This window comes from Scyliorhinus torazame, chromosome 15, assembly GCF_047496885.1.
Source record: "Scyliorhinus torazame isolate Kashiwa2021f chromosome 15, sScyTor2.1, whole genome shotgun sequence".
In the NCBI taxonomy this organism is placed as follows: Eukaryota; Metazoa; Chordata; class Chondrichthyes; order Carcharhiniformes; family Scyliorhinidae; genus Scyliorhinus; species Scyliorhinus torazame.
This window is the reverse complement of record NC_092721.1, coordinates 205037603-205056540: the sequence shown is the minus strand read 5'-3', so window position 1 is coordinate 205056540 and position 18938 is coordinate 205037603. Positions and strand designations below refer to the sequence as shown.

Here is an 18938-nt window from a genome sequence, read left to right as displayed (position 1 = left end):
TGAGAAACAAAAAGAGAGAGGGATAGAGAGAGTGTAGAGAGAGAGAGGGAGGAAATGCCGGGGCAACCGTGTGAGAGAAAGCGAGAGAAGAGGAAAGGGAGTGGGGGGAAAGTTAGAGAGAGCAAATAAGAGAGATCGAGGCAGAGATAGAATGAAAGAGATGGAGAGAGTAATATAAAAAAAGTGGGAGACACAGAGTCAGAGCGAGAGAGAAATAGAGATGATAAAGGGGCAGAGGGACTGTTCCAGTTGAAGGTGATGTGAAGATGAAATTTCATTTGGACAATTACCTGCTCTAAGGATAGGCTCTCAGCTCCGTTACATTTCAATGAGGCTGATTGTTCAGGACCAGGGCCTGGATCCTATTGGAGGCCGGTTGCACCTGAGAAACTGGACACCAAGGCATCTGGCTGGGAGAACCTGACACCACAACACTTCCAGAACCTTCTCAAAGGACTCGGGAGAGTTGATAAATAATCGAGGACGACGGGGCAGGAACGAGTGCCAGTTTGCAAACTTCCACATCACTTCGAGGGAACACATCAGCTGCAGGAGACAGATTGCCAGACTGTTGCAAAGGTAGGAATGGGAAGATAGACGTGAACTTCTGAAGCATTTTCACAGTTGTCCCAAAGTTTTCATAGCCACTGACGGACTTTTGAAGTGTAGTCTCTGTTAGAAATGTGGCAGCCTATTTGTGCACAGAAAGCTCCCACAAACAGCAGCTTGTTTAGTGATGTGAATTGAGGGATGGCTCTGGACCCAGGACACCAGCGAGTACCCCCCCATTCATCTAAGATTCTTCTTTAGGATCCTTCACATAAAAACAAGGGGAGAACCAATATCTTCGATTAAAGTCATCCAAAATCTTGCATCTCCAATGGTGAAGACCTCCCTCAGTACTGACTCTCTGACAGTGCAGCACTCCCTCAGTACTGACCCTCTGACAGTGCGGCACTCCCTCAGTACTGACCCTCTGACAGTGCCGCACTCCCTCAGTACTGACCCTCTGACAGTGCGGCACTCCCTCAGTACTGACCCTCTGACAGTGCAGCACGCCCTCAGTACTGACCCTCTGACAGTGCAGCGCTCCTTCAGTACTGACCCTCTGACAGTGCAGCACTCCCTCAGTACTGACCCTCTGACAGTGCAGCGCTCCTTCAGTACTGACCCTCTGACAGTGCGGCACTCCCTCAGTACTGACCCTCTGACAGTGCAGCACTCCCTCAGTACTGACCCTCTGACAGTGCAGCGCTCCTTCAGTACTGACCCTCTGACAGTGCAGCACTCCCTCAGTACTGACCCTCTGACAGTGCATCACTTCCTCAGTACTGACCCTCTGACAGTGCCGCACTCCCTCAGTACTGACTCTCTGACAGTGCAGCACTCCCTCAGTACTGACCATCTGACAGTGCGGCACTCCCTCAGTACTGACCCTCTGACAGTGCGGCACTCCCTCAGTACTGACCCTCTGACAGTGCGGCACTGCCTCAGTACTGACCCTCTGACAGTGCGGCACTCCCTCAGTACTGACCCTCTGACAGTGCAGCACTCCCTCAGTACTGACCCTCTGACAGTGCGGCACTCCCTCAGTACTGACCCTCTGACAGTGCAGCACTCCCTCAGTACTGACCCTCTGACACTGCTGCACTCCCTCAGTACTGACCCTCTGACAGTGCAGCACTCCCTCAGTACTGACCCTCTGACAGTGCAGCACTCCCTCAGTACTGACCCTCTGACAGTGCAGCACGCCCTCAGTACTGACCCTCTGACAGTGCAGCGCTCCTTCAGTACTGACCCTCTGACAGTGCAGCACTCCCTCAGTACTGACCCTCTGACAGTGCCACACTCCCTCAGTACTGACCCTCTGACAGTGCAGCACTCCCTCAGTACTGACCCTCTGACAGTGCAGCGCTCCTTCAGTACTGACCCTCTGACAGTGCAGCACTCCCTCAGTACTGACCCTCTGACAGTGCATCACTTCCTCAGTACTGACCCTCTGACAGTGCCGCACTCCCTCAGTACTGACTCTCTGACAGTGCAGCACTCCCTCAGTACTGACCCTCTGACAGTGCAGCACACTCTCAATACTGACCCCCTGACAGTGCAGCACTCCCTCAGCACTGACCCTCTGACAGTGCAGCATTCCCTCAGTACTGACCCTCTGACAGTGCAGCACTCCCTCAGTACTGACCCTCTGACAGTGCAGCACTCCCTCAGTACAGACCCTCTGCCAGTGCAGCACTCCCTCAGTACTGACCCTCTGACAGTGCAGCGCTCCCCCAACACTGACCTCTGACAGTGCAGCACTCCCTCAGTGCTGAACCTCTGACAGTGCAGCACTCCCTCAGTACTGACCCTCTGACAGTGCAGCACTCCCTCAGTACTGACCCTGTGACAGTGCAGCACCCCCTCAGTACTGACTCTCTGACAGTGCTGCAGTCCCTCAGTACTGACCCTCTGACAATGCTGCACTCCCTCAGCGCTGACCCTCTGACAGTGCAGCACTCCCTCAGCACTGACTCACTGACAGTGCAGCACTCCCTCAGTGCTGACTCTCTGACAGTGCAGCACTCCCTCAGTACTGACCCACTGACAGTGCATCACTTCCTCAGTACTGACCCTCTGACAGTGCAGCACTCCCTCAGTACTGACCCTCTGACAGTGCATCACTTCCTCAGTACTGACCCTCTGACAGTGCGGCACTCCCTCTGTACTGACCCGCTGACAGTGCAGCACTCCCTCAGTACTGACCCTCTGACAGTGCAGCACTCCCTCAGTCCTGACTTCTGACAGTCCAGCACGCCCTCAGTACTGACCCTCTGACAGTGCAGCACTCCCTCAGTACTAATCCTCTGACAGTGGAGCATTCCCTCAGTACTGACCCTCTGACAGTGCGGCACTCCCTCAGTGCTGACCCTCTGACAGTGCAGCACTCCCTCAGTACTGACCCACTGACAGTGCATCACTTCCTCAGTACTGACCCTCTGACAGTGCAGCACTCCCTCAGTACTGACCCTCTGACAGTGCATCACTTCCTCAGTACTGACCCTCTGACAGTGCGGCACTCCCTCTGTACTGACCCGCTGACAGTGCAGCACTCCCTCAGTACTGACCCTCTGACAGTGCAGCACTCCCTCAGTCCTGACTTCTGACAGTCCAGCACGCCCTCAGTACTGACCCTCTGACAGTGCAGCACTCCCTCAGTACTGACCCTCTGACAGTGGAGCATTCCCTCAGTACTGACCCTCTGACAGTGCAGCACGCCCTCAGTACTGTCCCTTTGACAGTGCAGCACTCCCTCAGCGCTGACCCTCTGACTGTGCTGCTCTCCCTCAGTACTGACCCTCTGACAGTGCGGCACTCCCTCAGTACTGACCCTCTGACAGTGCAGCATTCCCTCAGTACTGACCCTCTGACAGTGCATCACTTCCTCAGTACTGACCCTCTGACAGTGCGGCACTCCCTCTGTACTGACCCTCTGACAGTGCGGCACTCCCTCAGTACTGACCCTCTGACAGTGCAGCATTCCCTCAGTACTGACCCTCTGACAGTGCATCACTTCCTCAGTACTGACCCTCTGACAGTGCGGCACTCCCTCTGTACTGACCCTCTGACAGTGCGGCCCTCCCTCAGTACTGACCCTCTGACAGTGCAGCGCTCCCTGAGTACTGACCCTCTGACAGTGCGGCACTCCCTCAGTACTGACCCTCTGACAGTGCGGCACTCCCTCAGTACTGACCCTCTGACAGTGCGGCGCTCCCTCAGTACTGACCCTCTGACAGTGCAGCGCTCGCTCAGTACTTACCCTCTGACAGTGCGGGACTCCATCAATACTGACCCTCTGACAGTGCAGCGCTCCCTCAGTACTTACCCTCTGACTGTGCAGCACTCCCTCAGTACTGACCCTCTGATCCTGCAGCATTCCCTCAGTACTGACCTTCTGACAGTGCAGCACTCCCTCAGTACTGACCCTCTGACAGTGCAGCACTCCCTCAGTACTGACCCTCTGACCCTGCAGCATTCCCTCAGTACTGACCTTCTGACAGTGCAGCACTCCCTCAGTACTGACCCTCTGACAGTGCAGCACTCCCTCAGTACTGACCCTCTGACAGTGCGGCACACCCTCAGTACTGACCCTCTGAAAGTGCGGCACTCCCTCAGTATTGACCCTCTGACAGTGCGGCACTCCCTCAGTACTGACCCTCTGAACCTGCAGCATTCCCTCAGTACTGACCCTCTGACAGTGCAGTACTCCCTCAGTACTGACCCTCTGACAGTGCAGCGCTCCCTCAGTACTGACCCTCTGACAGTGCAGCACTCCCTCAGTACTGACCCTCTGACAGTGCAGCACTCCCTCAGTACTGACCCTCTGACAGTGCAGCACTCCCTCAGTACTGACCCTCTGACAGTGCAGCGCTCGCTCAGTACTTACCCTCTGACAGTGCGGGACTCCATCAATACTGACCCTCTGACAGTGCAGCGCTCCCTCAGTAGTTACCCTCTGACAGTGCAGCACTCCCTCAGTACTGACCCTCTGACCCTGCAGCATTCCCTCAGTACTGACCTTCTGACAGTGCAGCACTCCCTCAGTACTGACCCTCTGACAGTGCGGCACTCCCTCAGTACTGACCCTCTGACCCTGCAGCATTCCCTCAGTACTGACCCTCTGACAGTGCAGTACTCCCTCAGTACTGACCCTCTGACAGTGCAGCGCTCCCTCAGTACTGACCCTCTGACAGTGCAGCACTCCCTCAGTACTGACCCTCTGACAGTGCAGCACTCCCTCAGTACTGACCCTCTGACAGTGCAGCGCTCGCTCAGTACTTACCCTCTGACAGTGCGGGACTCCATCAATACTGACCCTCTGACAGTGCAGCGCTCCCTCAGTACTTACCCTCTGACAGTGCAGCACTCCCTCAGTACTGACCCTCTGACCCTGCAGCATTCCCTCAGTACTGACCTTCTGACAGTGCAGCACTCCCTCAGTACTGACCCTCTGACAGTGCGGCACTCCCTCAGTACTGACCCTCTGCCCCTGCAGCATTCCCTCAGTACTGACCCTCTGACAGTGCAGTACTCCCTCAGTACTGACCCTCTGACAGTGCGGCACTCCCTCAGTACTGACCCTCTGACCCTGCAGCATTCCCTCAGTCCTGACCCTCTGACAGTGCAGTACTCCCTCAGTACTGACCCTCTGACAGTGCAGCGCTCCCTCAGTACTGACCCTCTGACAGTGCAGCACTCCCTCAGTACTGACCCTCTGACAGTGCAGCACTCCCTCAGTACTGACCCTCTGACAGTGCGGCACTCCCTCAGTACTGACCCTCTGACAGTACGACACTGCCTCAGTACTGACCCTCTGACAGTGCAGCACTCCCTCAGTACTGACCCTCTGACAGTGCAGCACTCCCTCAGTACTGACCCTCTGACAGTGCAGCACTCCCTCAGTACTGACCCTCTGACCCTGCAGCATTCCCTCAGTACTGACCCTCTGACAGTGCAGTACTCCCTCAGTACTGACCCTCTGACAGTGCAGCGCTCCCTCAGTACTGACCCTCTGACAGTGCAGCACTCCCTCAGTACTGACCCTTTGACAGTGCAGCACTCCCTCAGTACTGACCCTCTGACAGTGCAGCACTCCCTCAGTACTGACCCTCTGACAGTGCAGCGCTCCCTCAGTACTGACCCTCTGACAGTGCAGCACTCCCTCAGTACTGACCCTCTGACAGTGCGGCACTCCCTCAGTACTGACCCTCTGACAGTGCAGCACTCCCTCAGTACTGACCCTCTGACAGTGCGGCACTCCCTGAGTTCTGCACTATGAGTGTCGGCCTGTATTGTGCTGTTTAAGGGCAGGATTCTCCGAAATGGGGCTATGTTCCCACGCTGGCGGGAAACCGGTGCCAATCGCTTCGGCATCAACAGCCCCCAAAAGTGAGGAATTGTCCAATTTTCCGGGGCACCGCTCCAGCTGGCACTGAAGAGCCGGCCTGATCTCGCACATGCGCGGTCTGGCCGGCATATTTCCGCGCATGCACAGACCGGCCGGCCCCAGGGCAATATGGCGGGGTCCTAAAGGGGCCCGCCGTGGAGGAAAGAAGGCCCCCCATGGAACCAACCCGCCCGCAGATCGGTAGGCCCCGATCGCGGGCCAAGCCACCCTGGGCCCCCCCTCCCCCCCGGGTCGGATCCACCTGCGCCCCCCCCCACCCCCCCCACCCCCGCAGGACCGCCCTCGCACACTTACCTGCCAGGTCACGCCATGCGTGAGGTGAGTAATTCACGCCGGCGGGACTGGCTAAAACGTTACGCCCGCTCCGCCCATCGGGGCCGGGAGAATGGCCGGGGGGGGGCCTCTGCGAGCGGCCCCCGACCGGCGTGGCAGGAATCCCGCCAGCTCCCGAAAAATGTCGTTGGGGAATAGGACAGCCGGCTTCGGGGCGACGAGGCGGGATTCGCGCCTCCCCCCGGGGATTCTCCGACCCGGCCCAGGGTCGGACAATCCCGGCCAACAAGTTTAATTGTCCTGTTGGAGCAAGGAGTCCCTGGTTTAACGAATGACACAGTATCTGGATGAAGAACACAGAGATTCCAGGCAACCTCTGATTAGTTATTAGGCAATAAAATTATTTAAGGTGTGTGGTGGTATGTATTAGGGGTAATACGGTACACCACGTGTCGACAGGCCATTGGTGGAGGGATGCCAGGTCCTGATAGGATCTGCCACCTACTGGACTCCACCCAGAAATGCCGGTATAAGAACCCAGTTTTTCCCTCCATTTCCCTCAGCAGCTGCATTCAGCAACCACGCTGCTGGGGATAAAGTTCTGCTTAATAAAGCCTTCAATTGACATTACCTCAACCTGCCTCGCGTCATATTGACGGTGCTACAAGATGTCAACCTCATAGAATAGATAAAACCGGCATTAAACAGCTGAGTTCCAGCAGTGGCCAGAAAGACGTGTGATGAATGTAGAGGGAGGGGGCTGGGTAATATCTCTGGTACGAGACTGAGCCATTGTTGAGTGTTGTGATATTGCTACATTGAACTCCAAAATCAGCCATCGGGCAGTGACCAAAAGGTGAGAGTTTGTGGAGTTTGTGTCTTGCTCTCGAAGGTTCAACCGTTAACTTTGCTGCCTCTTTGGCCCCACACCTTCTCCTCAGATGGTCTCGCCTGCCATTGCTCTCGCCTTTATCCCCTTCCTGATGACCCTCCTCATCCGTTACCGCTACTACTTCCTGCTGTTCTGGCGGGCAGTCATTCTCCGCAAGGTTCAGGACTACTTGACTGGCTTGTCCAGAGAGGAGAGGGCCTTCCAGTACGTGATGACGCACAGCATTCCCGGAGATCCCGAGAACATCCTCAGCACCTTCGACGCATGGTGCAGTCACTCAGAATATCTGAGCAACGTTGGCCCAGAGAAAGGTAACTGGAAATGGGGGACATTGGGTGGCGCACTGCCCCAGCTACAAGTACAGCTCCCCACAGGAGCAGGATCACTCTGCACAATGCCAGAGATGGGCAGAATGGTCTCCTTCTGAGTTCTATATGTATATAATCCCAAGAGGAAGGCATTCAGCTCTTCAAACCGGTTCTGACATTCGATTCGTCCAGTGGTTAGCACTGCTGCCTCACAGCGCCAGGGACCCGGGTTCAATTCCGGTCTTGGGTCACTGTCTGTGCGGAGTTTACACTTACTCCCTGTGTCAGTGTGGGTTGCCTCCGGGTGCTCCGGTTTCCTCCCACAGTCCAAAGATGTGCAGGTTAGGAGGATTGGCCATGCTAAAATTGACCCTTGGAGTCCAAAGATGTGCAGGTCAGATGAATTGGCCATGATCAATGCGCAGGCTTACGGGATGGGGCGTGGAAGTGGGCTTAGGTCAGGTGCTTTTTCGTAGGTTCAGTACATACTCGATGGGCTGAATGGTCTCCACGCACTGTGGGGATTCTATGGTATCCTAACTCTATGCACTTTAATTTTGTAAACCCTGAATACCCTCACCCAAGTTAAACCACTGTCATGACATCTTCAGTTGTCCTTCAGTAACAACAGCTTATTCTTTGAAGGGTCAGAGCGCAGGATGTCCGAACATATTCACAGCCAATGAGGAATTGTTTGAAAGGAAGTCACTATTGTCATGCAGGAAATGCCAGAACCAATTTGCGCCCAGCAAGATCCCGCAGACAATAATGCACATTTTTGTTTCTTCTCCAATAAATCGCAGGCAAGATCCTGGAGAGACTTATCTCTGAGAACGTTCCCCTCACGGTTCTGGAACTGGGAACATACTGTGGTTACTCAGCTCTCCGCATGGCCAGGCGCCTGTCCCCCAACGCCAGACTCTACACCGTGGAGATGGACGAGGGGAATGCCGCACTGGCTGAGAAGATAATCCGCCTGGCGGGATTCGACGAGGACACGGTGAGTCTCCCAGCTAAACCACGACCGACCCCAGGAGCAGAGAGAGGGAGAGGGGGAGGGGGGAGAGCGGGGAAAAAACAATGCATCCAGTCCGAAATTCGATTCACCTCCTATTTCTTTTCACCTGTTACATTTCCTCATCTCTGCTCCTGTTTGGTCTCCTGCTAAAACCCTCATCCTAGTTACCTTTTCACATCTTCCTCATTCAGGCATCCCCTGCCCGAAGAGGGTCTTGGTGACCACGGACCTCCATTGGGTTGGTCCCTGATTGTGTTTGCCAGCGGTTTGCCATTGCTTCCTGAAGTGTGGTTGATCAGGAGACCCTCCCGGTCTTCCCGCCTACTTTATTGGAAGGATTCACAGGCTGATAATCAACCTCTTTGGCTGCGTTCTGAACACAACTTCTATGATCATCAAGTCCTGGACTGGGACTTGAATCCGGAACTTCTGGCCCAGAGGTGCGGATGCTCCCACTGTGAGACAAGACCACCCTCGTTACCTCGAGACTTGACTATTCCAACACCGTCCTCACCAGTTTCCTACATTCTAACCTCCAGAAGCCTGTGGTCACCCAAAACCTGAATATCTGTCTCCAAACACACTCCAAATCCCATTTATTAATCACTGACCTCCATTTGGAAAATCAAAATTCAATCAGGCAGGGTCAGTCTGGTTTTCTGAAAGAGAACGTGTGTTTGATAAATTTATTAGAGCTCTTTCAGGATGTAACACGCAGGGTGGGTAAAGGGGAACCAGTAGATTTAATGTATTTGGATTTCCAAAACACATTCGATTAAGGTGCCTTGTAAAAGATCCCTGAACAAGATAAGAGTTCGTGGTTTTGCAGGTGATATATTAGCACAGATAGAGGATTGGTTAATTCACAAGGAACATTGTTGTGGGCCAGGGTTGAGAGAACCTCAAAGTGTAACATGGAGTTCACCTGACCCACAACTTTTAATAGATTGTGGTTATGGGGAACACACGGGCCTACCTTACAGGTGTAGTGCAACAGAGATCTACAGTACTTTTAAATTAAAACAATATTTATTTATGAAACCAGTTAACACTTTATAAACCCACAGTAAAGATCAATAAATCCCCAAAGAATACAGTATTCTATAAGTAACTCTTAATCTTTCCTTGCAACATCCAGAAGACAAAAAAAACATTTTACAGAAAGACATCAGGTTTAACTTCTCTACAGAAACAGGTATTATTTTTAAATCACCAAAGGATCTGGAGACAGTCTTTAGATTGCAGAGAGACTGATACACCTTCTTGCTGTGACTGCAGCTGTCCAGCTCTCAAAACAAAACTAAAACACACCCTGTAGCAGACAGCCCAAAGTGAAAGTAAAAGCAGACAGACAGCCCAGCTCCACCCACACTCTGACATCACTGATAAGCACCCATTTCTTAAAGGTACACCCACTACAGCTATTTTATAAACACCCATTTCTTAAAGGTACACCCACTACAGCTATTTTATAAACACCCATTTCTTAAAGGTACACCCACTACCGCTATTTTAAAAACACCCATTTCCTAAAGGTACTCTCACATGACAACAGAGCCAGGTTAAGTGTGTTATTTTCAGGTTGGCAAGCCTTAATAATAATCTTTAATAATAATAATCTTTATTGTCACAAGTCGGCATACATTAACACTGCAATGATGTCACTGTGAAAAGCCCCACTCGTGGAATGACACAGGGAACAGTGCGAGAGCCTCAACTATTCACTCTGACTTGGGTGAAGGGACCGAATATATTGCGGCCAAATTTGGTGATGATGCAACGACAGTAGGAAAACAAGCTGTCAGGAGGATACAAAGAATCTAAAAATAGATACAGGTCGGTTAAATAAATGGGCAAAAATTAGGCAGATAGAGTGTAATGTGGGAAAATGTGAGGTTGTGCACTTTGACAGGAAGAATATTATTTAAAGGGAGATTGCAGAATGCTGCAATACAGAGGAATGTGGGTGTCCTTGCACATGAATCAAAGAGGTCCGCATTCAGGTACAGCAAGTAAATCGAAAGACAAATGGAATGTTGGCCTTAATTGGAATGGGGATGGAGTATAATAGTCGGAAAGTTTTGCAACTACTGTACAGAACAGTTATGAGAGCTCACCTACAGTACTGTGTACAGTTTTGGTCTCCTGATTCAAGGAGGCAGTTTAGAGATGGCTCACTAGACTGATTCCTGGGATGAAGGGATTGTTTGATATGATAAATGTAAGAAATTGGTATATATTATATACATAGTGTGTATATCTGCTGCACTAGTTTTTTTTTTAATCCTGGTTTATCATACAGATGATGTGACTGCAAAAGGTGAAATTAGAATGGCGTGAAAGTGAGATCATCATTCATTCTAACCATGTATTAGTTTACAAAGGGAGGCCTAATGGAACTTTGTTATGATTGCTGGAGATTCCCTGGAGAGTAGATAATTGGAGACATTGTGTTTAGATTTCGGTAAGCAGGTCATGGGATTTGAGTGGGATAAAAATTATGTAATTAATGGGAGGAGCCAGGTCCGTCTGTAGTTTCACAGTTTGAAATGGGTTTGCAGTCTGTGAGGAGTTTTTAAGTTGAGCAGCAGTTTTTGCCAAATGCTGTCAGGTTGAGCAGTGATCTGGCAAAGACAGGAGGATCTCTAGGCTGTTTCCTGAAAGGGGCTCTCTCTTTCCAAGCAGTCTTTCCAATAAATCTCTATACAAGTGTAACGCAAGTGTTTGCTAACTTTATTTATAAGTGGCCTTTGACCTGTGATGGGCTTTGCTTAATGAGAGACCCAAAATGTATAACTTTGTAGTAAAAAGGGTTTCTTTTTATTTTAAAAATTGTTTAATTGTTAATTGAAAAGCTATTTTCTGTGATGTTAACATGTTTAATCCTGTGTTAAAAATAAAATTTGTTTTAATATAAAAGATACCTATTGGTCAGTGTAATCACGCCTGGAGTGAAGTATCCTTTCCTCACAGTTTTAAAAATTAATGTGTTTGGGGTTCTTGTCCACAAGTCATTGAATGCAGGTGCAGCAAGCTATTAGGAAGGCTAATGGAATTTTAACCTTTATTGCAAGAGGATTTGAGTACAAGAATAGTGAGGTCTTGCTAGGGCAGCATGGTAGCACAGTGGTTAGCACGGTTGCTTCACAGCACCAGGGTCCCAGGTTCGATTCCCCACTGGGTCACTGTCTGTGCGGAGTCTGCACGTTCTCCCCGTGTGTGCGTGGGTTTCCTCCGGGTGCTCCGGTTTCCTCCCACAGTCCAAAGGCGTGCAGGTTCGGTGGATTGGCCACGCTAAATTGCTCTTAGTGTCCAAGAAGGTTAAGTGGGGTTACTGGGTTATAGGGTGGAGGGGTGGAGGTGTGGGGCTTAAGTGGAGTGCTCTTTCCAAGGGCCGGTGCAGACTCGATGGGCCGAATGGCCTCCTTCTGCACTGTAAATTCTATGTAATTGTCCGATATCCGGATAAATGCGAGTCTGGTCCAGGATTTTCATACTCATGAGAGAAGGTTGGGACATCACAGTTGCGCAGTGGATTAGCCCTGTTGCCTCACGGCGCCGAGGTCCCAGGTTTGATCCCGGCTCTGGGTCACTGTCCGTGTGGAGTTTGCGCATTCTCCCCGTGTTTGCGTGGGTTTCGCCCCCACAACCCAAAGATGTGCAGGCTATTTGGATTGGCCACGCTAAATTGCCCCTTAATTGGAAAAAAATGAATTGGGTACTCTAAATTTATTTATTTTCAAATGGGAGAAGGTTGAATAGTTTGAGTCTTTACTCATTGGAGTTTAGAACAATGGGAGGTGAGGCAGCTTTACTCTGTATCTAACCCCATGCTGTACCTGTCCTGGGAGTGTTTGATGGGGACAGTGTAGAGGCAGCTTTACTCTGTATCTAACCCCATGCTGTACCTGTCCTGGGAGTGTTTGATGGGGACAGTGTAGAGGGAGCTTAACTCTGTATCTAACCGCGTGCTGTACCTGTCCTGGGAGTGTTTGATGGGGGCAGTGCAGAGGCAACTTTACTCATTATCTAACCCATGCTGTACCTGTCCTGGGAGTGTTTGATGGGGACAGTGTAGAGGGAGCTTTACACTGTAACTAACCCCGTGCTGTACCTGTCCTGGGAGTGTTTGATGGGGACAGTGTAGAGGGAGCTTTACTCTGTATCTAACCCCGTGCTGTACCTGTCCTGGGAGTGTTTGATGGGGACAGTGTCGAGGGAGCTTTACTCTGTATCTAACTCTGTGCTGTACCTGTCCTGGGAGTGTTTGATGGGGACAGTGTAGAGGGAGCTTTACTCTGTATCTAACTCTGTGCTGTACCTGTCCTGGGAGTGTTTGATGGGGACAGTGTAGAGGGAGCTTTACTCTGTATCTAACCCCGTGCTGTACCTGTCCTGGGAGTGTTTGATGGGGACAGTGTAGAGGGAGCTTTACTCTGTATCTAACCCCGTGCTGTACCTGTCCTGGGAGTGTTTGATGGGGACAGTGCAGAGGGTGCTTTACTCTGTATCTAACCCCGTGCTGTACCTGTCCTGGGAGTGTTTGATGGGGACAGTGTAGAGGGAGCTTTACTCTGTATCTAACCCCGTGCTGTACCTGTCCTGGGAGTGTTTGATGGGGACAGTGTAGAGGGAGCTTAACTCTGTATCTAACCGCGTGCTGTACCTGTCCTGGGAGTGTTTGATGGGAGCAGTGCAGAGGCAACTTTACACTGTAACTAACCCCATGCTGTACCTGTCCTGGGAGTGTTTGATGGGGACAGTGTAGAGGGAGCTTTACTCTGTATCTAACCCCGTGCTGTACCTGTCCTGGGAGTGTTTGATGGGGACAGTGTCGAGGGAGCTTTACTCTGTATCTAACTCTGTGCTGTACCTGTCCTGGGAGTGTTTGATGGGGACAGTGTAGAGGGAGCTTTACTCTGTATCTAACTCTGTGCTGTACCTGTCCTGGGAGTGTTTGATGGGGACAGTGTAGAGGGAGCTTTACTCTGTATCTAACCCCGTGCTGTACCTGTCCTGGGAGTGTTTGATGGGGACAGTGCAGAGGCAACTTTACACTGTAACTAACCCCATGCTGTACCTGTCCTGGGAGTGTTTGATGGGGACAGTGTAGAGGGAGCTTTACTCTGTATCTAACCCCGTGCTGTACCTGTCCTGGGAGTGTTTGATGGGGACAGTGTCGAGGGAGCTTTACTCTGTATCTAACTCTGTGCTGTACCTGTCCTGGGAGTGTTTGATGGGGACAGTGTAGAGGGAGCTTTACTCTGTATCTAACTCTGTGCTGTACCTGTCCTGGGAGTGTTTGATGGGGACAGTGTAGAGGGAGCTTTACTCTGTATCTAACCCCGTGCTGTACCTGTCCTGGGAGTGTTTGATGGGGACAGTGCAGAGGGTGCTTTACTCTGTATCTAACCCCGTGCTGTACCTGTCCTGGGAGTGTTTGATGGGGACAGTGTAGAGGGAGCTTTACTCTGTATCTAACCCTGTGCTGTACCTGTCCTGGGAGTGTTTGATGGGGACAGTGCAGAGGCAACTTTACACTGTAACTAACCCCATGCTGCACCTGTCCTGGGAGTGTTTGATGGGGACAGTGTAGAGGGAGCTTTACTCTGTATCTAACCCCGTGCTGTACCTGTCCTGGGAGTGTTTGATGGGGACAGTGTCGAGGGAGCTTTACTCTGTATCTAACTCTGTGCTGTACCTGTCCTGGGAGTGTTTGATGGGGACAGTGTAGAGGGAGCTTTACTCTGTATCTAACTCTGTGCTGTACCTGTCCTGGGAGTGTTTGATGGGGACAGTGTAGAGGGAGCTTTACTCTGTATCTAACCCCGTGCTGTACCTGTCCTGGGAGTGTTTGATGGGGACAGTGCAGAGGGTGCTTTACTCTGTATCTAACCCCGTGCTGTACCTGTCCTGGGAGTGTTTGATGGGGACAGTGTAGAGGGAGCTTTACTCTGTATCTAACCCCGTGCTGTACCTGTCCTGGGAGTGTTTGATGGGGACAGTGTAAGGTAAAGTCACCATAGTCCCAGATGACCAGAGGCTGCTTTCCCCTTTGAGGGGGAGAGCTGACTGGTGGTGATTTAACCTGAGGATCATCACACCTCAGGCGAAGGACGAAGTTGAGAAGGCAGGACCTTCATGAACAACTCAGCCGGTACCGGGAATTGAACCCGTGCTGCATAAAAGTCACACAACATCAAAGGTTGGACAATATTCTATTTCTGAAGCCTTCACTCGCTCAGCACAAAATGTCACCCTCAACTGTATTGACTTGAAGTAAAAGTTGAATATTCTTTGACACAAAGTGAATTGGAATTGTTTTCCTTTGAACAGGTGGAACAAATCATTAGTCCGTCTGATGTGGTGATCCCTCACCTCAGAGAGAGGTTTGAAGTGGACAAGTTTGACTTTGTTTTCATGAACCACTGGAAACGCTGCTACCGGCGAGACCTGCAGCTACTGGAGGACCACAACCTGCTGCAAGAGGGAAGCATTATCGTGGCGGACAGTGTGATCTTCACTGGTGCTCCTCACTTCATGCAGTACGCCAAGAGCTGTGGGAAATACAGCTGGAAAATTCACCGCACCCACCTGGAGTACTTCCGACATATCTGGGATGGAATGGCCGAGCTGACTTTTGTCGGGCTCAAGTAAAGGACACTTGACCCCACGCCATTAGCCAGTTCTTTATTCTTTCATGGGACAAGTCGGCGTTTGTTGCTATCTGAGTGTTTTACTCACCAATTCCAGATGGGGGCATTTCAGAATCAACCACATTGCTGTGGGTCTGGAGTCACATGTAGGCCAGACCGGGTAAGGACGGCAGATTTCCTTCCCTAAAGGACATTAGTGAAGCAGATGGGTTTTTACAATAATCGATGATGAATTCATGGTCACCGTTACGGAGGCCAGTTTTATATTCCTGATTTATGAATTAAATTTAAATTCTGCCGGGGTGGGATTTGAACCCACGTCCCCAGAGCATTAGCCTGGGCCTCTGGATTACTCATCCACTGCCACTCTGTCACCATCATGTTCAAGGAAAAGCAGGGTGCTTGAGATGAGGGAAGGGGTGTTAAACTCAATCTAAATGTCTCATCTTCTCCCTGTACCCCTCCAACCTCCACTTTTCCCTGTTTCCCTCAATCCTCCCCTTTCCCTGTGTTCCTCAACTCTCCCCTTTTCCCTCTACCCCTCAATCCCACTTTCTTTTTTAAAATAAATTTAGTGTACCCACAACCCAAAGATGTGCAGGCGAGGTGGATTGGACACGCTAAATTGCCCCTTAATTGGAAAAAATAAATTGGGTACTCTAAAAAAAATTTTTTTTTTAACTCTGTTTCTCTCTCAAAGAACAATACAGCACAGGAACAGGCCCTTCGGCCCTCCAAGTCTGTACCGGTCATGATACCAACCTTGGCCAAAACCCTCAGCACTTCCTTGTGCCGTATCCCTCTATACCCATCCTATCCATGTGTTTGTCGAGATGCCTTTTGAACGCCGTTAATGTATCTGTTTCCACAGCCTCCCCTGGCAACGCGTTCCAGGCACTCACCACCCTCCGTAAAATACCTGCCTCGCACATCTCCTCTAAACTTTGCCCCACGGACCTTAAACCTATGCCCCTTGGTGACTGACCCCTCCACCCTGGGAAAGAGTGCCTGCCCATCCACTCTATCCATGCCCCTCATAATCTTGTAGACCTCTATCAGATCACCCCTCAACCTCCGTCTTTCTAATGAAAACAGTCCGAGTCTATTCAGCCTCTCCACATAGCTAACACCCTCCAGACCAGGAAACATCCTGGTAAACCTCCTCTGCACCCTCTCCAAAGCCTCCACATCCTTCTGGTAGTGTGGCGACCAGAATTATGCGCAATATTCCAAGTGCGGCCATACCAAGGTTCTATACAACTGCAGCATGACTTGCCAGTTTTTATACTCAGTGCCCCGTCCAATGAAGGCAAGCATTCCGTCTGCTTTCTTGACTACCTTGTCCACTTGTGTTGACAGACTTGCTGAGTATTTCCAGCATTTTCTGTTTGTGTTTCAGATTTCCAGCATCTGCAGTATTTTGCTGTTATTTTTGTGCAGTTATTATGCTGCTGAACATATAATCCAGGCTGTGGGATCAAATCCCATCGGGGAGGCAGAGAATTCAGATTCTTCAAATGATATAATCGGAGTGCTTAGAGTGACCAGGGGGTTGTAAAAACTCAAATAAAAACAGAAAGTAAATTAAACCTTGTTCCAACTCACCCCACACACTACCCCCCCCCCCCCCAAATAAGAGATTTGGGTTTATACAGCATCTTCTCCATCAATTTATTTTAATTTCTTCCATCAACCTGTTTCTCCCTCACCATTGGCCCCCTTCCCCACACCGCACCTCGCCCCACTTGGGCCATCTCTTCCTTGTTCCTAGTTGCCCTTTGACACACTGCTTACCTTTGTTCTGCCAGTGATACATTCTCATCCCTTGATGGGCCACTACCAGCTCCCTTCTGGGCCTTGATCACCCCGAGTTACATTCCTTTTGTCTTTCTGTCCACGACAACTTTGTCAATCTCCACCTGTCACTGACCCTCTGTCCAGCCCCCCTGCTCCATGTCCGCCCCCTCCCCCACACCAGTAGAGATCTGACCCCATTTCCAGTTGTCTCCAGCTTTGACAAAGAGTCTTCCAGACTCGAAATGTTGGCTCCCTTCTCCCTCCACAGACGCTGTCAGACCTGCTGAGATTGTCCAGCATTTTCTGTTTTTGTTAAACTCAGATAAACTCAGCAGGTCTGCCAGCATTGGTGGAGAGGGGAGAACAGTTAACGTTTCGGATCTAAACATGCAGAAGTCAAAACACTCAATTGGTTCCGCCATGTCCTTTAGGGAAGGAAATCTCTTGTTCTTTTTGAAGGACTCAAGGGATATGGGGATAGTATGGGTAGAAGATCAGCCATGAATGTATAGTGTGGTGCAGCGGGCTAGAGGGGCTGAATGGCCTCATTCTGCTCCTGTTTCTTGTTGTATTCTGACACCCTTACCCAGTCTGGCCTACAGGTGACTTCAGCCCCACATTCATGTGGCTGACTCTCTCGGACATGGATCAGGAAGCCTCTCAGTTCCCTCTAACCACTGGTTTGTGGAGTGGATTCTGCTCAGGGCAGCTCGGCGCAGTAAATCCAACAGCGGCAATAATCCTGGGCCCATCGGTGAGCCAGTTTAAATTGATAGCTTCACCATGTAATAAATAGCCATCTAATTACAAAGGAGAGCAGTTTAGGGGCATTCCTGTGCAGGGGTCACAGGTAAAATCCCTCCAGTTTGTGGAAACTGCTCGCTTTGACTGACCAGTAACCCAGCGTGAGGGTATTGATGCCCACGATGATGAACGGGTAAAGCTAATCAAGATGCTCCAGTTTTGTTGTCCATTTATCTGCATTCAAAGCTGGGGTGTGACTCTCAGCATTGTTTTCTCGGGTACAAATAGCAAGAGAAATGAGGTTGTTTTAGTCTTGTGTTTATACTGCACCTTTCACAGCCACAGGACGCCACAACTCTCGTTTACGGCCTATCAAGTCCTTTTCCAAGTATAGTTATTGTTGTAATGTCGGAACGTTCACAACCAATTTGCACACAGCAAGATCCCACAAACAGTAACGTGATAATGGTGTTGTAATCTAAACTGGACGAGCCATACAAATACTGTGGCTACCAGAGCGGGTCAGAGGCTGGGAATCCTGCGGAGAGTAACTCACCTCCTGACTCCCCAAGCCTGCCCACCATCTACAAGGCTCAAGTCAGGAGTGTGATGGAAACTCTCTCTTGCCTGGGTGAGTGCAGCTCCAACAACACTCAAGAAGTTCCACACCGTCCAGGACAAAGCAGCCACTTGATTGCTCCCCCTCCACAAACATTCAATCCCTCCACCACTGACAAACAACGACAGCCGTGTGTACCATCTACAAGATGCACTGCAGGAACTCACCAAGGTTTCTTAGACAGCACCTTCCAAACCACGACCTCTACCATCTAGAAGGACAAGAGCAGCAGATACCTGGGAACTCCACCACCTGGAGGTTCCCCTCCAAGTCACTCACCACCCTAACTTGGAAATTATATCGGCCGTTCCTTCACTGTCGCTGGGGCAACATTCTGGAACCCCCTCCCTAACAGCCACAGTGGGTGTACCTACACCACATGGTTCATAAAGGCAGCTCCCCGCCACCTTCTGAAGGGCAATTAGGGATGGGCAATAAATGCTGGACTAAACAGCGAAGCCCACATCCCATGAACGAATAAAAAACCTGTCTTTAAATAATGTTGGATAAATATTGTCCAGGACACTCCACTGCACGTCTTTGTCGGCATCGGAACATGTCCGTATCCCTCAGAAGGTAGATGAGGGCCTTCCATCATTAAATGTCTCCTTGGAAAGATGACAGCTCCAACAGTGCAGCACTCCCTCGGTACTGACCCTCTGACAGTGCGGCACT

General features: G+C 50.8%; 1 protein-coding gene across 1 annotated transcript; it reads left to right on the top strand.

Annotated features, from left to right (window-relative positions):
- Positions 1-516: 516 nt before the first annotated feature.
- On the top strand, positions 517-15981 carry tomt (transmembrane O-methyltransferase). Its single transcript, XM_072475977.1, has 4 exons — positions 517-579; positions 7171-7432; positions 8233-8429; positions 14784-15981. The coding sequence occupies exons 2-4, from the start codon at positions 7171-7173 to the stop codon at positions 15102-15104; spliced, it is 780 nt and encodes a 259-aa protein (XP_072332078.1). The 5' UTR covers positions 517-579; the 3' UTR covers positions 15105-15981.
- The last annotated feature ends 2957 nt before the right edge of the window (positions 15982-18938 follow it).

Coding starts and splice junctions, on each gene's coding strand:
- tomt (XM_072475977.1), top strand. CDS start 7,171: ATGGTCTCGCCTGCCATTGCTCTCGCCTTTATCCCCTTCCTGATGACC. Junction 7,433..8,232: donor CAACGTTGGCCCAGAGAAAG/GTAACTGGAAAT, acceptor AATAAATCGCAG/GCAAGATCCTGGAGAGACTT. Junction 8,430..14,783: donor CGGGATTCGACGAGGACACG/GTGAGTCTCCCA, acceptor TCCTTTGAACAG/GTGGAACAAATCATTAGTCC.